General features: G+C 38.2%; 2 protein-coding genes and 1 long non-coding RNA gene across 3 annotated transcripts; all 3 read right to left on the reverse strand.

The window, feature by feature from the left end:
- Positions 1 to 3522: 3522 nt before the first annotated feature.
- LOC146473523 (uncharacterized) lies at positions 3523 to 7657 on the reverse strand. The gene is made up of 3 exons (XM_085118389.1): positions 7579 to 7657; positions 4697 to 4900; positions 3523 to 3935 (listed from the first exon to the last, which is right to left on the reverse strand). The coding sequence occupies exons 2-3, from the start codon at positions 4868 to 4870 to the stop codon at positions 3705 to 3707; spliced, it is 405 nt and encodes a 134-aa protein (XP_084974515.1). The 5' UTR covers positions 4871 to 4900; positions 7579 to 7657; the 3' UTR covers positions 3523 to 3704.
- A 5082-nt stretch (positions 7658 to 12739) lies between these two features.
- Positions 12740 to 13556, reverse strand: LOC146473524 (uncharacterized). Its single transcript, XR_014866343.1, has 2 exons — positions 13364 to 13556; positions 12740 to 12870 (listed from the first exon to the last, which is right to left on the reverse strand). It is a non-coding gene; the product is annotated as an uncharacterized LOC146473524 (long non-coding RNA).
- A 2578-nt stretch (positions 13557 to 16134) lies between these two features.
- Positions 16135 to 21136, reverse strand: LOC146473525 (uncharacterized). Its single transcript, XM_085118180.1, has 3 exons — positions 21068 to 21136; positions 17489 to 17692; positions 16135 to 16730 (listed from the first exon to the last, which is right to left on the reverse strand). The coding sequence occupies exons 2-3, from the start codon at positions 17660 to 17662 to the stop codon at positions 16500 to 16502; spliced, it is 405 nt and encodes a 134-aa protein (XP_084974306.1). The 5' UTR covers positions 17663 to 17692; positions 21068 to 21136; the 3' UTR covers positions 16135 to 16499.
- Between the last annotated feature and the right edge of the window lie 2131 nt (positions 21137 to 23267).

Raw genomic sequence — 23267 nt, forward strand, 5'->3', positions numbered from 1 at the left:
GACAGCCGGGTGTATTCGTTGGCAAGAAAATAAGGGGACGTTTTTAATTAGCAATCAAAACGAGAGCAACGCCTTGTTCCCTGTTTTAGTTAATTTTGTTGATTCCTTTCGTTGGATGATCATGATTCTTTATCTCTTCACACCTTATATGTGGATAAGTTCTAATCCATTCGTTTTTCCATCTTATGTTCAAACAACAACAACAAAGGCAACAAACTAAGAAGATTGCCGTTATTTCTAAGCGACTGAAGGCTGACCACGGCAGACACGTGACTTGATGTGACATCAAGAAAGCAACCTCAATGGCAATCTCGTTCCCAAGGTCCTTTCTTACTCACTCGGCAGGAGAGGACTCTGGAAACGAGGTTGCTTCGACGGGCCGGGACGGAACATCAACTGGCATCAGTGCAGTCCATGGAAGAAAGGGATTACAAATCATGCCCGAAGGAGCGGGGAGAATATTTCCATGCTGGCAAATTTTCCTAACCAGGATCAGTTTTCATCTGCAGGGCGCACGCACGTTAACGGTTTACTTCACTTCATCAAAGTCGCCCGATCCCACTTAAAACATTCTCAACTCCAGAGCACTTCTCTTTTGCGCATGGTGTATGACGTAGTCAAAGCCGAGCGGCTCTGGGGTCGAGAATGCTACTTAAAAGTTTCACTAGTATCGTAGCTTATTTAATCCTTAACCTTAGTGTCAACTAGTGACCAAAACTTGCCCCCAACTCAACCTCTTAATTAAGGCAAGTTTCGGGGTTTATTTGTAATAATTTATGTCAATCAGTGTAATATAGTTTTACAGATAGGTTGAAAGGCTCTGAGTACTTTTATTAATCTTGTAAGACATTGCCATGTTAATTTTAGTATTAATCTTGTTGGTGTTACCTTCTTTCACAGGAGAAGGTCAAAGAATTTGGAATTCTTAAGGAAAACATGTTTGCATTCTGGGATGTAAGTAACTTCTTTTTGAAGTGTCCTTACAACAGAAAGATGGCAAAAATAAAGAAAATCTTTGCTAAATTGGAGTGAATGTACAGGTGTAACCTGATTATAGAAACATACAAGGTACAATTTTAGACCTCTGAGGATTTATTTATTTATTTATTTATTTATTTATTTCAATACCATTTGACAACAGAGAGCGATATTCACTTTGGTCTGCTATTAGGATGTCAATAAATGAGAACTAAGAATGTAAGAAATAACTTACCTAATATCATTAATTTGTAATATATTTATCCATCACGCCTTCCCGAGCTCCCTTCGACTGCATCATCCAATTTGAAATCCATTTGTAGTCGTCTGTACATAGATCAACTAGCTCAATGGACGACCGGCCAACCAATATAACCAATACCAGTAAAAATCAATTTGGTTCATTTTTTGTTTAGTTTATAACCAAGCACTCTACAGTGTTGTTTAATTGTTATTAACATAATACAAAAATGAAGCAATACAGTAAAGGTAAAATGAATGCTTCAATCATTCCGATAAATTGCCTCAATAATGACACAACAGCATGTACTCCCATTTGGCTATGGGACACCGTTATTCCAATGAAGGAGATCAGTTGGTATTACTTCTTTGGTATTACTCGCAAAACAATACTTTGTGAGGTCTGCGATAAAAGGGCAAGCAAGGCTCGTAAAAAACGACGCATGTTGTTTCTCAGTTGTTTACGCTCTGATGGTTTCAACTGATTGAGAACTGAAAGGGAGAATGACCAGGATTGGTCCCGCCCTTGTACACAAGAATTACTTGTTTAACAAAGTTTAACTCATTCCAGCTTTGCTCTTAGAAGCATTTAAGTTTCTTTCATTTTTTTTAACCCTGGGACAAGAGAGGTTAGTTGTGGTACCTTTAACTAACCTTCTCAAGTTATACGTTGCAGGAATGGATAATTTTGAAGCTCTCCTTTCTGGAGCTCATGCTATGGTTAGTGTCAATCCGAAAATCCCTCGTAAGAGGTCATGTTGTTTTTGAGTTACCAGAATCTAAAAAATTATTCAAAATGGGCATGCCTGATAAGAGAAATATTTATCTTGAGGCTATTCTGTTTGGATTTATTCCATAGTACGTTCCACTGAAGGCAACATTTATGAACTCAGTGTTGTATTACGTCATGATGCCAAAATGAAGCCATCTTGGATCTCTGTATTTCCCCAAAATTTCAGTAAAGCACCAAAATTGAACGAAATGTAATGAAAACCAATGTTTTTATCTTTTGATGCGGCTTTTAGTTAGTGTGTTTATCTTTTTTTTCTAAAAGTGTTTGAATTTATGGCTTTATTTGCACCCGTCAGAAGCTCAGACACTTACTTACATTCATGGTATTCATTTTAGGATAATCACTCCTGTTCAGCTCCTTTGGAAAAAAATGTGAGTATGATTTATTCCTTAGCTATGAACCATCATTGCTCCCCCAAATTAAATTCTGCATTTATGGTTGAATAGCGTCTCACTCGTTACAATAAAGATACAGCTGTTTCGACAAAGGCTATCCAAGAAAAGCGTAGACGCGTAAGCGACAATGCTGAAAGGTAGGTGGGAAGTAGTCTGCCTCGACTGACAGCACACTTGAGATGGCGGATAATATGGATTCTGAGCTTTTATTGAAATTTATTGGGTATTTCCCAGACTACCTTTCGGCATTGTCGCGTACGCTTTTATGCTTTTTTTGGACAACCTATATTGGAACAGCTGTATATAGTTTAACAAACGAAATAACACACGGTGGTCCATGGTAATGTTGTACAAACGGGGGGAGGGGGGATAAGGTGTTTTCTTAGTTTGCGATTTGCCAAACATATGTATATTGGCGTCAAAGGTGAAATCAGAGTCGTTTTCGTCCTTGTGAACGTACTTTGCTAGTTTTGCTAAAACGCCGTGAGCCGTGATTTCCACTAATTATCATTGCCTCTTAACCGGCAAATGAGTTTCTTGTTGTAAAATGTAATTTGGTCTGGTGAATTCTTTGGTTGTACGTAACAGAAACTATAGCAAGCGAACAGAGTCGCTGCTCATCGAGGAGTGACAAGAGACGGCTGTATTCGCAGACTATGGAAACTATACAGTATAGTATGTGCATAGTATGTGTGGCCCAGAATAGAGCTGTTGTTCCAACCATTGCTAAGGAAGTCTTTCGCCAGTCACACCGGTTTCACTCTCCTCAAAAACCAACATTTCCTACTTCTCATTCGAATTGGACAGCTTCCTCATGTAGGACTATGTACCATGTAATAGGCCGTTATGAAAGCGAGGCTAAGTGCAAAGCTTTTCATATGAAATTTAGTTTTGTTTGCATATGAATGAAAACTAATTTTCATAATAAAAACTTGGCACTTTGCGTCGCTTTCCTTTCGAGGTTCAAAAGCAACTCGGAAATGGCCTTTTTAGTTGGCTTTTTTTCAAGTGATTTTAATCCATGATGTTGAATAAACTTTGCCAACATACAGACAGAATGGGAACATTATGATAGAATAGTTACCCAATTACGCCATAAAACTGAATCGCTAATAATTTTCGATAATCAGGCGTTTATTTGATTATAAAGTCTTCCTCTGGAAGTTTAGCAGCTGCAAACTCTAACAAATTCTTTTTATCTACAATTTTTGTGTTTTTATTTCTAACCTAACATTGCTGATAAAAGCATGAAGATTATTTTGTTGATTCTTCACAACACCAGAAAATATTCTTGAAACTTAAAGACCCTTTGTGGGGTCTCCATGACTCTTGACGCAAGGGTTATGGCACCATGATGGTGATATCTTGTCGAATCCCAAGTCTCCAGCCAGGAAAACCGCTCCATAGTAGATTCCAGCGAACTTGCGACATGTGCTCTTGAAAAAAACTTTTCTGGAGCTACAAATTTTCAACATGTCTCCGTGAAATGCTTTGTCGCACTGCCTCCATGTCCACCCATAGTGCTGGCCCTGTGGATGGGATTTTTAAGACGTTAACTTCACGTTCTTAGCCTTGAAAAGTTAAATTGGCTAAAAGATCTGGTTTTCAGGAAGTTTTACTCTGAAATATGACGCAGGTTTTTACGTCATGAATCTATTGTTACAACGCGACCTCGTTCCCGAGGCTTTTCCTTTGTAAAATTGGGGGAGAAGGGGGGGGGGGTTGCCCTTCCCAATTTACAAGGGAAAAGCATTATGGGAATGTGGTTTGCTACATCGTTCACAGGAACCGACGAAAAGGGTTCATTTTTTATGGAGGAGGATTAGGTGGTCAGACGAGGATTGATAATGGAGGGTAGGATGGGGGAAAAAAGAAAAGAAAAGAAAACAAACTCCAGAATTCAGATCTCCACTGGTTAACATTTTGAACTCACATCAAGTGTATTATTTGTGTTCTTATCCGACATTTATGATGGGTTTTCTCAGCCTCGTTTCCATTTCTCTACGCGCTTTATCGAAGTAACCGAACTTGGCTAAGAGGGCTTGGGGCTGAGCGCGGCACGTCTTCCCGATCCTCTTCCCAATCCCCTCCCCCTTCCCCCCGTCAGATTCTTAAGGGTAAACCCATAGGGATGTTAGTAAGGCCATAAAATAAGCAAACAATAAGCAAGGAACCGCACAACGAAAATGCTGCAATTATACGCAGGATCTGTAAAACGTCTAATCAGCCAAAAGTATAAATGACATAAAATAGGCGTTTTTACTGACAACAGAAAAGAACGAACTCTTACACAATAGTAGCAGACATCATGCCTGTCACAAGCAGGAATAAAGGTCTTCTTGTAGAAAAACGGAAGGTTTCCTGGAATAGAACAACCATTAGAACGCCAGTAACAGGATTGTGAAGTCGTGCTTAAAAACAGCACTATCACCAGGCTGAGCAAGCAAAAGATTATCCTTCCCATGGTGGCGAGCTTCTTTCTGATGAAGGAAACCTTTAAAGTAGAACAGACATGGCCACAAAAATTAATGTATGGTAGTATCTATTGGAAACGAGATTATGTTCAAGATAGGGCTTACCAGCTAATTGCATTTGCATTGGTTGTGCGTTACTACGCGCTATGATTGGTTAAGAAAACTCGCGCCACTCTCTCAACCAATGAGAAGCAAAACCATAACCAATCGTGACTTGCTTGCATGCGTTTTCTCATGCTTGGCGTTTGCCGGTTACATGTATTTGCTTCGAATTCTGATTTGTACGTTCACTGCGCTCTTTTCGTCTGTTGTGATTTGCCAGAGTAATTACTTTGGTTTGGTTTCAAGACAGTTGAAACCTTCCTCCAGCTAAAACGGTTACACTGTTCTAGGTATCGGCAGGTTCGAGGATAATTATTTTTATTAGTAATTAATTATTGGTAGTAGGTAATTATTATTATTAATAATTAATAATAATTATTATTAATGTATAGTACATTTCAGTGAAAGTGGCGTTGTGTTCGAGTTACCTTGAGATTCGATTTAGGGGGCTCAGCAGAAGTCTTCGAAATATTGTTACATTTATGGCTATCATTGTAAAGAAAGCGAACATTTTTGCAACGTTCAGTCGGTCAAATTTATAATGCAAGCCGATGTGCCATCGCAGTTATGTACGCAACTTAAGCAGCCGCGAAAGCAAAACCTTAAAAAATTGAAACCCATGATTTCTGCTATACCGGTGCAGTGCTCTACCAACTGAGCTATCGGCCAAGATGGAAGTGAATACCCACTTCGAAATTCGGGCCGCCCTCTTCTGGCTCTTCCTTTGCGTCTTAGATAAAAAAAAATAATAACATATTTTCGCTCTTTCTTTCTTGAGAAATTCACTCGTCGCATTGGCCATCTAGACGCAATTCTTGGGATGACTTCTGGACAAAATTTTACGAAAATAGTTTTGTTGACGCTGAGCTCTATACATGTATTTTAAAAGCATGTCTCTTCGCAAAGGTGGCTGGGCAATTCCCAGCAGCTCAAATATATGGTATTTCAAATATTCACTCAAGAACAAAACAACAAGTCTAGGAAATAAATGTAATTTATCAAAGGCACTATAAAGCTACGGCAATTCACCCGGCAAACTGAGTAAAATTTAATTGTTAGGAGGAAAAATCAATAGCTTGTTGTAGTTGTATAGTTGTGAGGCTCTCGTTACAGAATAACAAATCGTACTTTTGGACCGTTTTACACGCATTAAAAAAAACATAATTAGCCATTCGTGTTTAGTGGCATTTATCCACTAGTCGTTCGACTGTTCTCACCAGTTAAATTTAACAACATTTATTCACAGGCTATTATTTCACATCTAATCGGTTAAATTTTTTTTTAGCCCTAGGGATTTGCGATTCCTCCATTCGCCTTTATCCAACAACTTTTGTGTTACTTTTTAAATTTTGCACGAGGAGGACGTCGAGATTTAACGAAGAGCGTATGTTAGCAAGGGTTTGTCACCATTGGCTGTTGCTCAGAGATATCTGTCAAAACGTCAGTCAGTGTGAGCGATAAACTGACTAGAGTATTCGACAGGTGTATTCAAACCAAGTCCTGTGCACGTGGACAGTTGAACTTTGTGCCTCAACTTCTCATTAGCTGGAGTTCCTTGAAAAGAATATTTATATTGTTTAACTACTTTACGATCGAAACAGAGACAGCATATCTTTTATTCTATACTTGCAGAATTGGTGTACTTTTTGCTGATTCCCAAACAGTGTCGGTGTTTCCTAAGTACTTTTAAAATACTGAGTTTCCTTTCAAGGGGAGTTTAGTTATCTGTGCTGCCAATTTTTATCTCTCCACGAAAACTTTGAATGTTAACTAGTTTCTTTTGTCGTATCCGGCCCTTATTGTACTCGATGTACTTTTATAGAAAGAGTTCAGACTCAAACGAAGAACGGATGTACATATATAAAGACGTTAACGTGTGCTTCTAAATCGGTTGTGGTCTGGTTATATTGTGAGTCAGAATTAATCTATGCTTGCCTGAGTTTTGATTTGTTCTATACTCTCGTCGAGTTCCAGTAAGCCAGATCCCGCGTACCACAGAAGTTGTGACGAGCTTCTTTCTCGCACAAGTGAGTTGCTCTTGGGCTCATCTTTCCACCCGTTGTTGTCGCCGAAGTCGCCGAGTTAGGTAAAAAGTCCTTTTCAACAGTCGAGTCACACCGGTTGGAAAAATTTATCCTCACATAATTCTAGGAAACATTGCATCCTAAAAATTTAACATAATCGATTCTAGAGAATGGCTAAATTTTCTCAAAAATAATTTTATCCTTGAACAGTGGTAAGTCTGGCCCGCCTAGATTAGATCTCGCTACCTGCGGGCCAGTCTCTTTTTTGTGCTTAATTTTTGAATTTTTGAATAATCTTGAACTTGAACTTGAACTTGGACTGGCGAATAGGGCATTTTTAAAACCATTATCAGATGGGCTGTTGGATTCAACACAGTGCCATAGATTGCTCAGGAAATTTTCAATTCACTGAATAAACTGGTGAAAATTTCTCTGTCGCGGTACAAAAAAAATAAAACATCAACCACATCAACTAGGTTTGTGTCTAATTTACCGAAATCAGAGTCAGGAAATCCCAAAACGACCTATCAGTGAAGGACACAAATTGCAAGATTGAGAAGAGAACAACTTACCTTTTCAACAGTTTTCAATGCTATCACTTCTCGAGTCCGATGTTCACCACGGTAATCAGACTTGATTTTGAGTTTATAATATTTTACCGAAGCTTAAGAAATTTTGTGTTAATCATCTTAATTTCGTGGGTGTTAACACAGCTGAAATAACTGAATTTATATCTGTCATTACTGGGTTTTAATTTAGTGTGATATTAAACACTTTGCATTAAAGAGTCGAAAAATACTAGACCCAAATTTGTATACTAACTAGAATTTCCATTTTTTGATTTTCCATCTGTCTTGCTGACGGTAATCAGACTTGATTTTGAAACTTTATATTTTTCCGAAGCTTAAGAAATTTTATGTTTTATTAATCGTATTTTCCTGGGTGTTTGACGCAGCTGCAATAACTGAATACACATCCGTCATATCTGGAATTTTTTAGTGTGATATTAAACACTTTGCATTAAATAGTCGAATAAAACTGGACACAAAATTGCACCAACTAGAATTTCCGTCTTTTGATTTTTTCATCTGTCTTGCTGCAGTCAGAACAAAGTCGCCTTCAGAGTTTATACATAACACAATTATGTATTACAGTATATTTTCGGCGGCAAAATAAATTCAAGAACGACAGTTTATTCTTAAATTCGCGTGGTTAAATGACAGATGCACTATTGACGTCATGGCGTAGAAAGTTCTCGCATCCCTCCCTCGCCTTTTTTTGCACAAAAAAACACTGTTAGCCAATCACAAGCCTTGTTGGTCTTTCATCAGCCAATAGGCGTGCTCCCTAGTTATAGATCATAAAAGAATGTGAACATTATGAGAGACAGAATAAGAACAATATGATAAATCCATCATCCAGTTACATCATAAAACTGAATCGTTAATGATTTTAAGAATCAACTATTTATTGATTATAAAGCCTTCCTCTGGGAGATTAGCAACTGCAAACCCTAACAGATTCTTTACATCAACAATAAGATATGCTTTGTGTTTTATTTCTAACAAAACATTGCTGATAAAAGCATCAACATTTTTTTGTTGGGTCGTCATAACAACAAAAAAAAGCCAGAAAATATTCTTATATGTAAACACCAACAAATTTACCAGAAACTTTGACAAAGCTTTTGTAACTCATCCAAGTCCCTCTTTCAAATTTTTTTTTCTTTGCTATCGCAGTTGCCCTAGTTTTTGTTGTTGTTGTTGTTGTTGTTGTTGTTGTAAGGCGTGTTCGTTGATTTTTTCTAACAGTTAAGACTTGAAAGAAGCTTTCAGAGATCTCCCCGACTCTTGACGCAAGGTGCTCGGCACCAAGATGGTGATCTCTTTTCGAAGCTTTTCTTCCCATGGTGCGAGCTTCTGTTTGATAAAGGAAACCTTTAAAATAAAACAGACATGGCCACAAACGTTTCCTGCACCGTAGTATCTATTGGAAACGAGATAATGTTCAAAGTAGCGCTTATTTACATCCTGCAGACGGTGCAAAATCAAACGTCGCAGTTATGTACGCAACTTGATTAAGGAGCAGCGAAAAGAAAGCCTGAAAAAAATTCAGGCTTGAACGGGATTCGAACCCGTGACCTGTGCGATACTAATTGCTGTGCAGATTATCATTTTGTGAGCCCTCACTAATGAAGACATGGAGAAATGAAGATACGAGAGTCAACATGTAGTGTATGGTTTCAAGACATCGCAGTTATGTACCAACTTGAGCGGTTGAGAAGAGAAAGCCTGAACTTAAATTCGTGAACAGGATTTTATCTTAGCTGGGGTAAATTTTATTTTAGTTAGGTATTCCCAATTAGTGTAGAGATTTTTTCCCTCAGATAAACATCTCTACTTTGACACGGGAATAAAGTTATTTATTACATGTAAGCCCAAACGCTTTACGTCAATTTATGCGCGGTTCAAATATACGATATTTTCCTTAGTCATTCTCGTATATTAATTCTCCATTGGTTTATCAGGAATTCACAAGATGGCCAGCCCCCAGTTGGAATGGCAGCTCAGTTGCCGGTGGAGCAGTGCTATTGAAGACTCAACTTTTTAAGGCTTTCTTTCCGAAACTGCTCAGTTTTGTTCATAAATGCGATCTTCTCTTCCGTAAATTGAAGGGCAAGTGTCGTCTATTTTAAAACACTTTGGAATCCCACCCAGAAGGACATATTATCCCGATGGCCGCCCGAAAAAAAAGTATTTTGCGCTTTGTGCTTTCGGCTATGATGGAAGTGGATATCATGACTTCAGAAATTTGGGCCGCTGTTTTCAATTTCTTCCTTTGCGTTTAAGATAAAATTTGTAATATCCTATTATGGCTCATTCATTCTTTTAAAATTTACTCGTCGCCAAGCTCTATATCAGGCATGTCTCTGAGGTCGCCGGACCGACACTTCTCCCTTTCGAATTCCGCAGCTTGAACCACCATCGATCGCATTCCTGTCAAACAAATCTTAAGCAATTCACAGTCCTTTGCCAAGGTCCTAAAATCTGGAACTCTCTCTCAATATCAATTATTTCTTCATCTAGTTTTTTCACCTTTAAGAAAAAATCTTGCAGTTTTTATCTATAAAATCATGAATTGACAGAGCCGCACTTACAAACCACCATATCATGATTTTCTATTTATTAATAACAGCCGAGGTGGCCTCTCTTCTAAGCCTGGTGGTTTCTTGAGGTCTCCTCGCCATCATTGTAAATTCACTCGGCGAACTGAGTAAAAAAATTCCACGGAATACCGCGTGAGGATGGTGAAATGTCTTACTAATGGGACAACTGTTTGTGACCGTTGTCAGACGGACTGAAATAACACTGGTTCCTCAGCTCTTCGAAAATTCGAACTCGACTGAAAGGGGTGAACAACTTGCTGTAGGACAAATAGGAATTAATTAACAAGTTGAACATTGTTTGAAAAAACATGAATTGACGCACTTCTTTCGTTACGCAATTCTCTCACAATGGTACTGATCAATTTTTATTTTCTCCTGATATAAGTAAATGATTTATTTCGGTTGGCTGTTGAAGTTTGAGCTAGTTATTTTTACTTATGATTAACAGATACTTTCTCCTGTCATGAATTCGGTGTAAAACGGGTGTTCCATGATTTCTATACACCTCCTCGGAAACAAAAAAACAATAACACAAAGCCTGAAATATAGCCTGGGGTGATAGGGTATTTTTACCTACTCTTCTCTTTGGAATGAAACATTCAAAAGAGATTTTGTTGCCAGCATTCCACACACAAAAGCTCCATATCTTAATCGTGTGAAATTTAATCGTGTAATCAAAGAGCTCGGTGTGCGCCAACTCGTGAATGGAAGAGGTAAATGTAATGATACAATGATGTTTTTTGGATTGTGTCTAAACTTTGTTATTTGCTTATTCCTTGCTGAATGAAACTAGATACATGTGAAAGACTTTGGTTGCCTTAATAATTACAATTTTGACTACAGGACCTTGAATTGCTTAGCAAGTTTGAAATTGTATAGTATTAGTTTACAAGGGCTTATTTTTCAGTCAGTATCCCACCTATACGAGAAATGTGTTTACTTCAATTCAAGCTGTACAAGCTAGGATTTGCGTAGTAGAAACGTATTGTCCGTTAGCAAGTGTAGAACTACTACCTATGGGCTATGCTCCTTTTCATGCTTTTTTCCGCCAAGCAATGGAATGTTCTTCCTGAAAATTTAAGGAAGAGTACTTTTTCTGATTTCAAAAGACGTGTACAAAGCCTGGATACTTTTGTCCAGTGAAACGAATTTGTAACATTTCAGTTACCAGTTTCAGAGGTCTTATTTTTATTTTAATTGATCTTTTTTCTGGAATTGTTTTGTTACTGTCAACGTTATTTATTTTTCGGAGATATTAGGGGCGAGTTAAGGCCCATATAGACGGTACAACTTTTGCTAACTATTGTCGCAGGCGATTTCTAGAGCGCGCGCTGCTAGCCTGGTCAGTGCTCCTAGAGAGGACGGGCCAAGGAGAGGGCGAGGAGACGAAAACGAGGAGGACTGCGGGAGAGAGAGATAAAAAGAGCCTGTAATCATTTTCTTAAACACCTCATTTTCTGAAATGTGTCAACATGTCAAAATGTCAAACTTTACATTGTCACGGGAGACCCAAAAGTCTAAGAGAATATCTTGTTCACGCGAAAATTAAAGCATTACGTCACTCAAGGGTGCAAACCACTGGGAAATGTTACGTGTGGAGGTAGACGATGTCAGGTCTGTGAGCATCTTACCATAGGGGACAGTTTCGAGTCAACTAACACTAAAAAGGCCTTCTCAATCAATTATTTATTTAAATTGTAACTCTAATAATGTTGTCTATTTGTTGAGTTGGAAAGTGTGTGGCATTTGAGTCATCTCTGTGCTACCCCAGCGTAAAGTAAGAGGAACGTCACGAGTGTTCCAAAATTGGTTTGAAAAACGCTAGTCAATAACCCTTTTATATTGTTTTCGGCCTGTTCGTGTTAGCTTTAGCACTGAGTTTTTGTCTTGTTGAAGCGAAATAAACTTGTTATCCCTTATTTTGTTGCTCTCTTAAAATGTTCTCGCTTACTGAAAATGATAAGTGTCCACCACCCTCGCGAGAATAAGCGCCTACCCTGGAATAAGTGCCCACCGTTTAATATGGGACCAAAATGAAATAAGCACCCAGCGGTTAATCGAATAAACACGGTAATCAGTGTATAACATTGACAAAGATAAAAGAATTTATGAAATTTTAAAACTACGGCGTGTTTGGTCCGTTTAAAAAGAAAACGATTCTACCCAAACAAAGACCACCTTACGGGCCTGCAGTGTATGTTAAACCAGTGAAAAAAATGAACCCATGAATTTCCTTCAATCAAGCGGGATTGTAAGCAAATACCAATATATGAACTCTATTCGACCGATCAAAGCTTGTGCGCTTTTCTTTGCAAATTTTGTAATTTCCATAAAACATTAGAATATATATATATATAGCTCAAATCCCTCATGTAAATCACACAAGTAAAGTAATAATTTCAACTTTTTTAGTTATTCATTTCATCAATTGTTGCGGAGACCTTATGACTTAACATGCGTACGTGTCAGTATCTGTTCCAATAAAACAAGGGAATTTTTTAATGAACACCTTTGTAAATTGACTATCAACCAATTCTTCTACGGCATCGAAAATTTATACTTTTTTAAATTGTGGTTCAACAACAACCACCTTGACAAGCGAGGTTGTTATATGGATATGGAACCTCTTCGATACTTTCCAACATCAAAAATGCAACAGGCAACATTGCTGGCACTTTGGATGACTCTGGCAGCGGATCTGATGAGAACAAAAACATGTACACGGAAAGTGAATGAGACGGGTGATTTTGCCACCATTTGGATATGTCATCAGTTATAAAACCACTCAAGAAAATCAAATCATATTATACTTAACGGTAAATGGATAAGTTTAACTAATGGATTAGTTTTTCGATGCTTAACATTCTTCCTTCTTCTTGGGAAAATGTTGCCCCAGTCATCCACGAAAACGATATGATACCGATACGATATCGTTACTGTGCGCCTTAATGAAACTCGTGTATCCACTTATAGCTCAGTCAATTATTAATGAGATGCCCTCCCCCCACCAACCCTCACCTGGGGTAATTAAGGCACTTGTAGACCTCAACGGGGAAATACCCCCACCATGACAAACATCCAAAGAATGCCCGTGCATGGCTTAGTCACGCGGCTTGGAAATGACTAAGCCATTAGCTGAAAAGTAAAGTACGCAATTTTTCGGCTCATCTTGTGATAACTATTTTATTTACCTTTGAAGTCGGTTGTTTTGGAATGCTCCTCCACCGTTTGCAGCGAGTTTTCATCCCGGAGCACAATCTGCGGCAACATATATCGAAAAGCATTGAACATTAGGAGAACTTAAAGGGGCAGGGTCACCCATTTTTTGCCTGCCCATGGCAAGGATGGAAATGGTTCCAACTTAAAAAGATTGGCCAATTTTTCCATGTTCATCTTGTGTATTGTAGAGAAGTCGCTAAAACCCTAATCATAGTTTGTCCTTCGTTGTTGAAATCCGTTAATATTTTCTACCTGGTACTCTAACAGATATTTCATTTTAGAAAAAATGTCTTGAGCAGTTTTGACCAAAATACAGCAAAATCACCGTGACAGTGCTAGAGTCGTCTGTCTAGTACCCAAATTTAGTCACATTTCACCTTATTTAAAAGATCATCACTGGTTACCCGTAGAGGTTCGGATCGAATTCAAAATATTACTCCTTTTTTTCAAAGCGTTAAATGGTATCGCTCCACGTTATATCTATGATCTCATCAGGGAAAAGGCATCAATCAGAAGCTCTTTGAGATCTAATGACCTCACTTTGTTAGAGGTGCCTCGAACCAAATGTAAGACTTTTGGTGATCGAACATTCGCTTTTGCTGGTCCATCCAAGTGGAATAAGCTTCCTCTGGCAATTAGGACTGCCAAGAACTTAAATACTTTCAAGAAACACTTGAAGACATTTTTGTTTAAAAAAGCATATGACATCTAATTATTCTTTACTTTGTTTATTTTATTTCTTACTTTTTGTTTGATTGATTATTCTTAAATTTTATATTTTATTGATTTTGACTAAATTTTTCGTTTTTATATTGTAAGCGCTTTTGAATATTATATAAAAAGCGCTATATAAATTGATTATTATTTAATTAGAAATTCTTCTTCTCAAAGATATGCAGTGAAACGTCTGTCCTGGTTGTTTAAAAGCTGAATATTACTTTGAAGCAGGCCCAGAAAAATCGATGCTCGTTCTTTCGAGGTTACAACTTTTATGGCAAAGAAATTGATCACAAATAAACCCCGTGAAATAAAGTTAACCAATCCAATTCAATCCAGCTTCATCGTGATTATGAGAAATTTGTCACATGAGGCAATCATTGAACCCTGGAGTGGGGGTGGGTTAGCTAATGTTGAAAACACGACCAGCAGTGTTTTATCGGGATTTAAAACCACGAGACCCAGCCGAGTGGTTTTACTAAAACACGTGCTGCGAATTTTTTGAACGGCTTCAAAAACATTCCCAGAAAAGTGTGTGTCAAGAGAGTTCATAACAATAATGCTTTTTTGAACGTTGGAAATTAGCATACGAGAAATGCGTTAAACACCGCATACTAATAAGGAGGAAGTTTTATTGGGTTTTAAGACCACTGAACATGATGTTTTATCGACCATTTGATCGGTTAATGGGCTTATGAATTATTAATGTTTTTTGAAAGGTCTAAAACTCTGAACGAGTTATTTTCACACTGATCAACTCTTTACTGTGAGATGCGTGATAATTTTGAGTGGCAATGTTCAATCCCTGATTAAACCATTCAAAAGCACTAGACATTCTGAGGCAGTCAGTTGGTGTTTGTAAGATGCGATGTTAGTTGAGTAACTATGTTAGTCGCAGTTTTCGAAGCCTGAATTGCGTGATCGACGTTGAAAATATAGTCTTCGTACTTGCACGTTGAGGAACGGAATTAAACCAATAGCTCTAATCCGTTTAACAAGGTGTCATGTAGCAACATGTTAAATCGCGTTATCAACGTTGAAATGTAGCCTTTGGACTTGCAAGTTGAACATTGAACGGAATTGAACCCCTAGCTCTATACCGTATTATAACTAGTGTAGCAACATGTTAAATCGCGTGATCGACGTTGGAAATAAAGTAGCCTTTGGACTTTCACCGCGTTGAATATTGAAAATAACTTAAAAGTTATTTTATTTTTTTAATCCTGGAACAAGAGAGCTTAGTTGTGGTACCTTTAACTAACCTTCTCAAGTTATATGTTGCACGAATGGATAATTTTGAAGCTCTCCTTTCTGGAGCTCATGCTATGGTTAGTGTCAGTCTTGTGCTGTGATTTTATTGTTATAAGGAGTGGCCACACTTGTTATTTTGGCTACCGCACGCAATTGGTCAGAAATCGAAGAACAGTACATATGATGATTACGAACATCCGTCATAAGAGGTCATGTTGTTTTTGAGTTACCAGAATTTAGAAAGTATACAAAACGGGCCAGCCGGATATCAGAGAAATTTATCTTGAGGCTATTCTGTTTGGTTTTATTTCATAGGACGTTCCACAGAAGGCAACCTTTGTTTAGTGTTTACTATTAAATGTCTGTTGTATTACGTCATGATTGCCAAAAGAAGGCCATCTTGGATTACTGTTTAAGTATTTCCCCAAAACTACATTAAAGCACCAAATTGAACTAGAAGTAATGAACACCAATGTTTTTTTCTTTTGATGCGGCTTTTAGTTAGTTAGTTTTGATGAATTCGTTGGTTGCACGTAACAAAAACTATAGCCAGCGAACAGAGTCGCTGATCGTCGAGGAGTGACGAGAGACGGCTGTATTCGCAGACTATGGAAACTATACAGAATACCCAGCAATGTGTGGCCCAGAATAGAGCTGTTGTTCCAACCATTGCTAAGGAAGTCTTTCGCCAGTCACACCGGTTTCACCCTCCTCAAAAACCAACATTTCTTAATTCTTCAATTTAGAATGAAACCTAATCTTCATAATAAAAACTTCGCACTTTGCGTCGCTTTCCTTCCGAGGTTCAAAAGCAACTCGGAAATGGCCTTTTTAGTTGGTTTATTCTCAAGTGATTTTAATCCATGAAGTCGAATAAACTTTGCCAACATACAGACAGAATGGGAACATTATGATAGATTAGTTACCCAGTTACATCATAAAACTGAATCGCTAATAATTTTTAATAATCAGGTGTTTATTTGATTATAAGGCCTTCCTCTGGAAGTTTAGCAGCTGCAAACTCTAACAAATTCTTTTTATCTTCAATTTTTGTGTTTTTATTTCTAGCCTAACCTTGCTGATAAAAGCATAAAGATTATTTTGTTGAGTCATCATAACACCCGAAAATATTCTTGAAACTTAAAGACCCTTTGTGGGGTCTCCATGACTCTCGACGCAAGGGTCATGGCACCATGATGGTGATATCTTGTCGAATCCGAAGTCTCCAGCCACGGTAACCGCTCCATAGTAGATTCCAGCAAACGTGCGACATGTTTTCTTCAAAAAATAATTTACGGAGTCACAGATTTTCAACATGTCTCCGTGAAATGCTTCGTCGCACTCCCTCCATGTCCACCCGTAGTGCTGGCCCTGTAGATGGGATTTTTAAGATGTCAACTAGATGTTCTTAGCCTTCAAAAGTTAAATTGGCTCTAAGATTTGGTTTTCAATACGTTTTACTCCGAATATGATGCAGGTTATTGCGCAATGAATCTATTGTTACAACACGACCTCGTCCCCGAAGCTTTTCCTTTGTAACTTGGGGGTGGGGGGGTTGTCCTTCCCGATTTACAAGGGAAAAGCATTATGGGAACGTGGTTGGCTACATCGTTCACAGAAACCCACGAAAAGGGTCAATTTTGGGGGGGAGGAGGAGGTGGTGAGAAGTTGATTGATAATGGAGGGTAGGATGGGGGCACAAAAGAAGAGAAAGAAAAAAGAAAAACTCCCGAATTCAGCTCTCCATAAGTTGGCATTTTGAACTCACATCAAGTGTATTATTTGTGTTCTTATTCAACATTTCTGATGGGTTTTCTCAGCCTCGCTTCCATTTCTCAACAAGCTTTATCGAAGTAACCGAGCTTGGCTATGAGGGCTTGGGGCCGAGCTCGGCACATCTTCCCGATCCTCTTCCCGATCAGCTACACGGGTGACGTCGCATTTGTCTGCGTGCCAAGGACGACCGAGGATGAGCCTGGGGCTAGCAATACAGAAGCTCAGATGCTGATTTCCTCCCCTCCCCCCCCCCCCCCGCCCCACGTCAGATTCTTAAGGGTAAGCCCATAGGGATATTACTAAGGCCACAAAGTAAGCGTTCCTACTGACAACAGGAAAGAACGAACTCTTACACAATAGTAGCAGACATCATGCCTGTCACAAGCAGGAATAAAGGTTTTCTTGTAGAAAAACGGAAGGTTTCCTGGAATAGAACAACCATTAGAACGCCAGTAACAGGATTGTGAAGTCGTGCTTAAGAACAGCACTATCACCAGGCTGAGCAAGCAAAAGATTATCTTTCCCATGGTGGCGAGCTTCTCTTTGATGAAGGAAACCTTTAAAATAAAACAGACATGGCCACAAAAAAATAATTTATGCTAGTATCTATCGGAAACGAGATTATGTTCAAGATGGGGCTTACCAGCTAATTGCATTTGCATTGGTAGTGCGTTACTACGCGCTGTGATTGGTTAAGAAAACTCGCGCCACTCTCTCAACCAATGAGAGGCAAAACCATGACCAATTGTGACTTGCTCGCATACGTTTTCCCGCGCTTGGCGTCTGCCGGTTACATGCATTTGCTTCGAATTCTGATTTGTACGTTCACTGCGCTCTTTTCGTCTGTTGTGATTTGTCAGAGTAATTACTTTGGTTTGGTTTCAAGACAGTTGAAACGTGCTCCAGCAAAAACGGCTTACACTGTTCAAGGCATCTACAGGTTCGATGGTATAGTACATTTCAGTAAAGTGGCGTTGTGTTCGAGTTACCTTGAGATTCGATTTAGCTCAGCAGAAGTCTTCTCTGATTATTGTTACATTTATGGCTATCATTGTAAAGAAAACAAACATTTTTGCATGGTTCAGTCGGTGCAAAGTTATAATGCAAGCCTATGTGCCATCGCAGTTATGTACGCAACTTAAGCAGCCGCGAAAGCAAAACCTGAAAAAATTGAAACCCATAACCTGTGCTATACCGGTGCAGTGTTCTACCAACTGAGCTATAAAGCCAACTGGGAGCTGGGAGCATTTTGTGAGCTATAAATTAACCCAGGGAGGTTGAATATATGTGATATCACATAGAAAGCCTTTAATACATGGAAGAACATTTTATAACATTTTATAACATGGAATGAACCTTCCTTCAGCTATGGTGGGCCAAGATGGAAGTGAATACCCACTTCAGAAATTCAGGCGTCTTAGACGAAAAAAAAAATAATAACATATTTTCGCTCTTTCTTTCTCGAGAAATTCTCTCGTCGCATTGGCCATCGAGACGCAATTCTTGGGATGAATTTTGGATAAAATTTTACGAAAATAGTTTTGTTGACGCTGAGCTCTATATATTAAGCATATCTCTTCGCAAAGGTGACCGGGCAATTCCCATGTCTCTTCCCCTTTGCTTCTGCAGCTCAAATATATGGATTTCAAATAATCACTCAAGAACAAAATTACAAGTCTAGGGAATAAAATATAATTTATCAAAGGCACTATAAAGCTACAATCTACCCGGCAAACTGAGTGAAATTTAATTGTTAGGTGGATAAATCAATAGCTTGTTGAAGTTGTATAGTTTTGAGGCTCTCGTTACAGAATAAAGAATCGTACTTTTGGACCGTTTTAAACGCATTAAAAAAAACATATTTAGCCATTCGTGTTTATTCGCGGCATTTATCCACTAGTCGTTCGACTTTTCTTAAATTTAAGCGCATTTATTGCTATTTTTTTAGGCTATTATTGCACATCTAATCGGTTCAATTTATTTTTAGCCCTAATTACATCTGATTATGTTTAGGGATTTGCTATTCCTCCATTCCCCCTTATACAACATCTTTTGTGTTACTTTAAAATTTTGCAAGGGGAGGACGTCGAGATTTAACGAAGAGCGTATGTTAGGAAGGGTTTGCCAGCATTGGCTGTTGCTTAGAGATATCTGTCAAAACGTCAGTCAGTTTGAGCAGTAAACTGACTAGAGTATTCGACAGGTGTATTCAAACCAAGTCCTGTACACGTGGACAGGTGAACTTTGTGCCTCAACTTTTCATTAGCTCGAGTTTCTTAAAAAGAATATTTAAATTGGTTAACTACTTTACGATTCAAACGGACACGGCATATCTTTTGTTCCAGAATTGGTGTATTTTTTGTTGATTCCCAAACAGTGTCGGTGTTTCCTTCCGTTCATAAATACTTACTGTTTAGTTTCCTTTCAAGGGGAGTTTAGTTACTTGTACTGCCAATCTTTATCTCACCACGTCAACTTTGAATGTTAACTAGTTTCTTTTGTCGTATCGCTTGTTGTACTTGCTGTACTTTTATAGAAAGAGTTCAGACTCAAACGAAGAACGGATGTACATATATACCTTCAGAGGTGTCCTCAGAGGTGTCTCGCGTCCAAGCGATGTAACGTGTCCGATTTAAACTGTAGATACCTGAACCCTTTTATCAAATTAAAGCTTATAGAGCTGGCTATCAAACTATACCAAGAATTTTGTAATAAAATGAATTGTCGAAATTTTAGCGCCATTTTCTTGAATCAATTTTTTCACTTGGAGGAGCCACTTCAAAGAGCTAAAACGCAAAAGGAATTTGTTCGTTTGCCTTCAAATTTGGACAGTAGCTAGTTTAACATATAAACAACAAAAAACGTGTCTGCGAATTTTTTCTATCGAAACATTTTTTCTCCGAGAGCGATTTTTGTACGATCAATCCACATTTTTTTCACCCTTTTTCGAAAATGCTCTATAACTTTTCATTGCGATTGAATATGGCAAATCTCAGACACGTTTTTTCAGCGCTTTGGGTCCGAAAACTGAGTAGCAAATTAAATTAGCGAAAAACAAAATTCGCTTTGACTTGTGGCTTTAAAAAAGTGATTCGGACGCTCGCATTTAGAGCTCGTGAAAAATTCGACAATTCATTTTATTTCAAAATTCTTGGTATAGTTTGATAGCCAGCTCTATAAGCTTTAATTTGATATAGGGGTTTAGGTATCTACAGTTTAAACTGGACGCACTACATCGCTTAAACGCGAGACACCTCTGAAGGTACAGGGTAACCTTAATGTGTGCTTCTAAATCGGTTGTGTTCCTGGTTATGTAGTGAGTCAGAATTAATCTATGCTGGTCTGAGTTTTGATTTGTTCTATACTCTCGTTGGGTTTCAGTTAGCCAGATCCCGCGTACCACAGAAGTTTTGATGAGCTTATTTCTCGCACAAGTGAGTTGCTCTTGGGCTAATCTTTCCACCCTTACGTTGTTGTCGCCGAAGTCGTCTAGTTACGTAAAAAGTCCTTTTCAACAGTCGAGTCACACCAGTAGGAAAAATTTATCGTCACATAATTCTAAGAGACATTGTATCCTAGAAATTTAACGTAATCGATTCTAGAGAATGGCTAAATTTCTCAATGACAATTTGATCCTTAAACAGTTGTAAGCCTGGCCCACCTGGATTAGCTCTCGCTACCTGTAGAAAAGTCTCTCTTTCTTGCTAGATTTTTGAATATTTGAATAAACTTGACCTTGAGAATAGGGCATTTTTGTAAAGTGCCATTGATTGCTCAGAAAATTTTCAATTTACTGAATAAACTGGTGAACATTTCGCGGTACAACAAAAATAAAACAATAACCACATCAACTAGGTTTGAGTCTTAATTACCGCAATTAGAGTTAAGCAACCCCAAAACGACCTACCAGTGAAGGACACAAATCAACTTACGTTTTCAACAGTTTTCAATGGTATCACTTCTTGAGACCAATGTTCACCACGGTAATCAGACTTGACTTTAAGTCTCTTTTATTTTTCCGATGCTTAAGAAATTTTGTTTTAATCATCTCAATTTCGTGGGCGTTTACACAGCTGAAATAACTGAATTCATATCTGTCATTACTGGGTTTTAATTTAGTGTGATATTAAACACTTTGCATTAAAGAGTCGAATAATACTAGACCCAAATTTGTATACCAACTAGAATCTCCATCTTTTGATTTTCCATCTGTCTTGCTGACGGTAATCAGACTTGATTTTGAGTCTTTTATATTTTTCCGAAGCTTAAGAAATTTTATGTTTAGTTTAGTTTAGTTTATTGTAATTCGTCACAAGGAAATAAATACATAAATTGACATATGACATTAGAAAAAAAAGAAGAAAGACGGAAAGACAAACAGGGCAGAGCCCCAATTGTAACGAATCCCCTAGGCTAAAAAAAAAATCATCATAGAATTAATTGGACTGCGTAATATATAAAATAATTGACAAATCATGGTAAACTATAAGTTTGTAGTAGTCCTCTAAAGTGATCGTTAAGATGTTTTATTAATCGTATTTTCCTGGGTGTTTGACGCAGCTGTAATAACTGAATATACATCCGTCATATCTGGATTTTAATTTAGTGTGATATAAACACTTTGCATTAAAGAGTCGAATAATACTGGAGGCAAAATTGCACCAACTAGAATTCCGTCTTTTGCTTTTCCATCTGTCTTGCTGAAGTCAAAACAAGGTCGCCTTCAGAGTTTATACATAACACAATTATGTATTACAGTATATTTTTTGCGGCAAAATAAATCCAAGAACGACAAATTATTCTTAAATTCGCGTGGGTAGATGACAGACGCACTAATGACGTCATGGCGTCGAAAATTTTTGCATCGCTCCCTCGTTTTATTTTGCACAAGTTAAAGTAAAACACTGTTAGCCAATCACAAGCCTTGTTGGTCTTTCGTTAGCCAATAGGCTTGCTCACTAGTTATAGGTAACAAAAGAATGAGAACATTATGAGAGACAGAATGAGAACAATATGATAAATCAATTATCCAGTTACATCATAAAACTGAATCGCTAATGATTTTAAGAATTAATTGTTTATTTGATTATAAAGCCTTCCTCTGGGAGATTAGCAGCTGCAAACCCTAACAAATTCTTTACATCAACAATAAGATATGCTTTGTGTTTTATTTCTAACCTAACATTGCTGATAAAAAGCATAAAGATTCTTTTGTTGGGTCGTCATAACAACAGAAAAAGCCAGAAAATATTCTTATATGTAAACACCAACAAATTTACCAGAAAGTTTGACAGAGCTTCATCCAAGTCCCTCTTTCAAAAATATTTTGTTTCTTTGCTATCACAGTTGCCCTAGTTGTTGTTGTTTGTTTGTTGTTGTTGTTGCTGCAAGGTGTGCTCGTTGATTTTTTTTCTAACAGTTAAGACTTTAAAGACCCTTTCTGGGATCTCCCCGACTCTTGACGCAAGGTGCTCGGCATCAAGATGGTGATATCTTTTCGAAGCTATTCTTCCCATGGTGCGAGCTTCTGTTTGATGAAGGAAACCTCTAAAATAAAACAGACATAGCCACAAAATGTTACTGCACAGTGTATCTGTTAGAAACGAGATTACGTTCAAGATAGGTCTTACCAGCTATAAATTCGCATTTGCTTTGGTTCTGCGTTACTACGCACTGTGATTGGCTAACAAAATTCGCACCTCTCTATGTCAGCCATTGAGAAGCAAACCCTAGCCAATCCTGCCTTGCTAGCACCCGTTTTCCCACGCTTGGCGCCGGCTACATGCATATTCTTCGAATACTGATTGGTTCATTGCGCTTTTTCTGTCTGTTGTGATTGGCCAGCGTAATTACGTTGGTTCTGGTTTTACGACAATTGAAACGCGTTCTAGCAAGACGGCTTTGGCTGTTCGAGGCATCGACAGGTCGAGGGGCCGACATGGCGCCCATAGTATATTTCAGGGAAAGAGTCGTTGCGTTCGAGTTGCTCTGAGTTTCGATAAAGTTCAGAAGAAGTCTTCTATAATTACTGTAAGTTGCAAGTATGGCTATGATTGTAAAGAAAAGGAACCTTATTGCACCCTTCAATTCAGAAGGTGTAATATTATAATGCGTGAAGGCCCTTCGCAGTTA

This window comes from Pavona decussata, unplaced genomic scaffold (genome assembly GCF_977016875.1).
Source record: "Pavona decussata unplaced genomic scaffold, jaPavDecu1.1 SCAFFOLD_93, whole genome shotgun sequence".
NCBI lineage: Eukaryota > Metazoa > Cnidaria > Anthozoa > Scleractinia > Agariciidae > Pavona > Pavona decussata.

Excerpts from the sequence above, each read along its gene's own strand:
- LOC146473523 (XM_085118389.1), bottom strand. The coding sequence starts at position 4,870 with ATGGGAAGGATAATCTTTTGCTTGCTCAGCCTGGTGATAGTGCTGTTT. Across the intron at positions 3,936-4,696 it reads ATGATGTCTGCTACTATTGT|GGCCAGCACTATGGGTGGAC; the intron begins GTAAGAGTTCGT and ends TCCCATCCACAG.
- LOC146473525 (XM_085118180.1), bottom strand. The coding sequence starts at position 17,662 with ATGGGAAAGATAATCTTTTGCTTGCTCAGCCTGGTGATAGTGCTGTTC. Across the intron at positions 16,731-17,488 it reads ATGATGTCTGCTACTATTGT|GGCCAGCACTACGGGTGGAC; the intron begins GTAAGAGTTCGT and ends TCCCATCTACAG.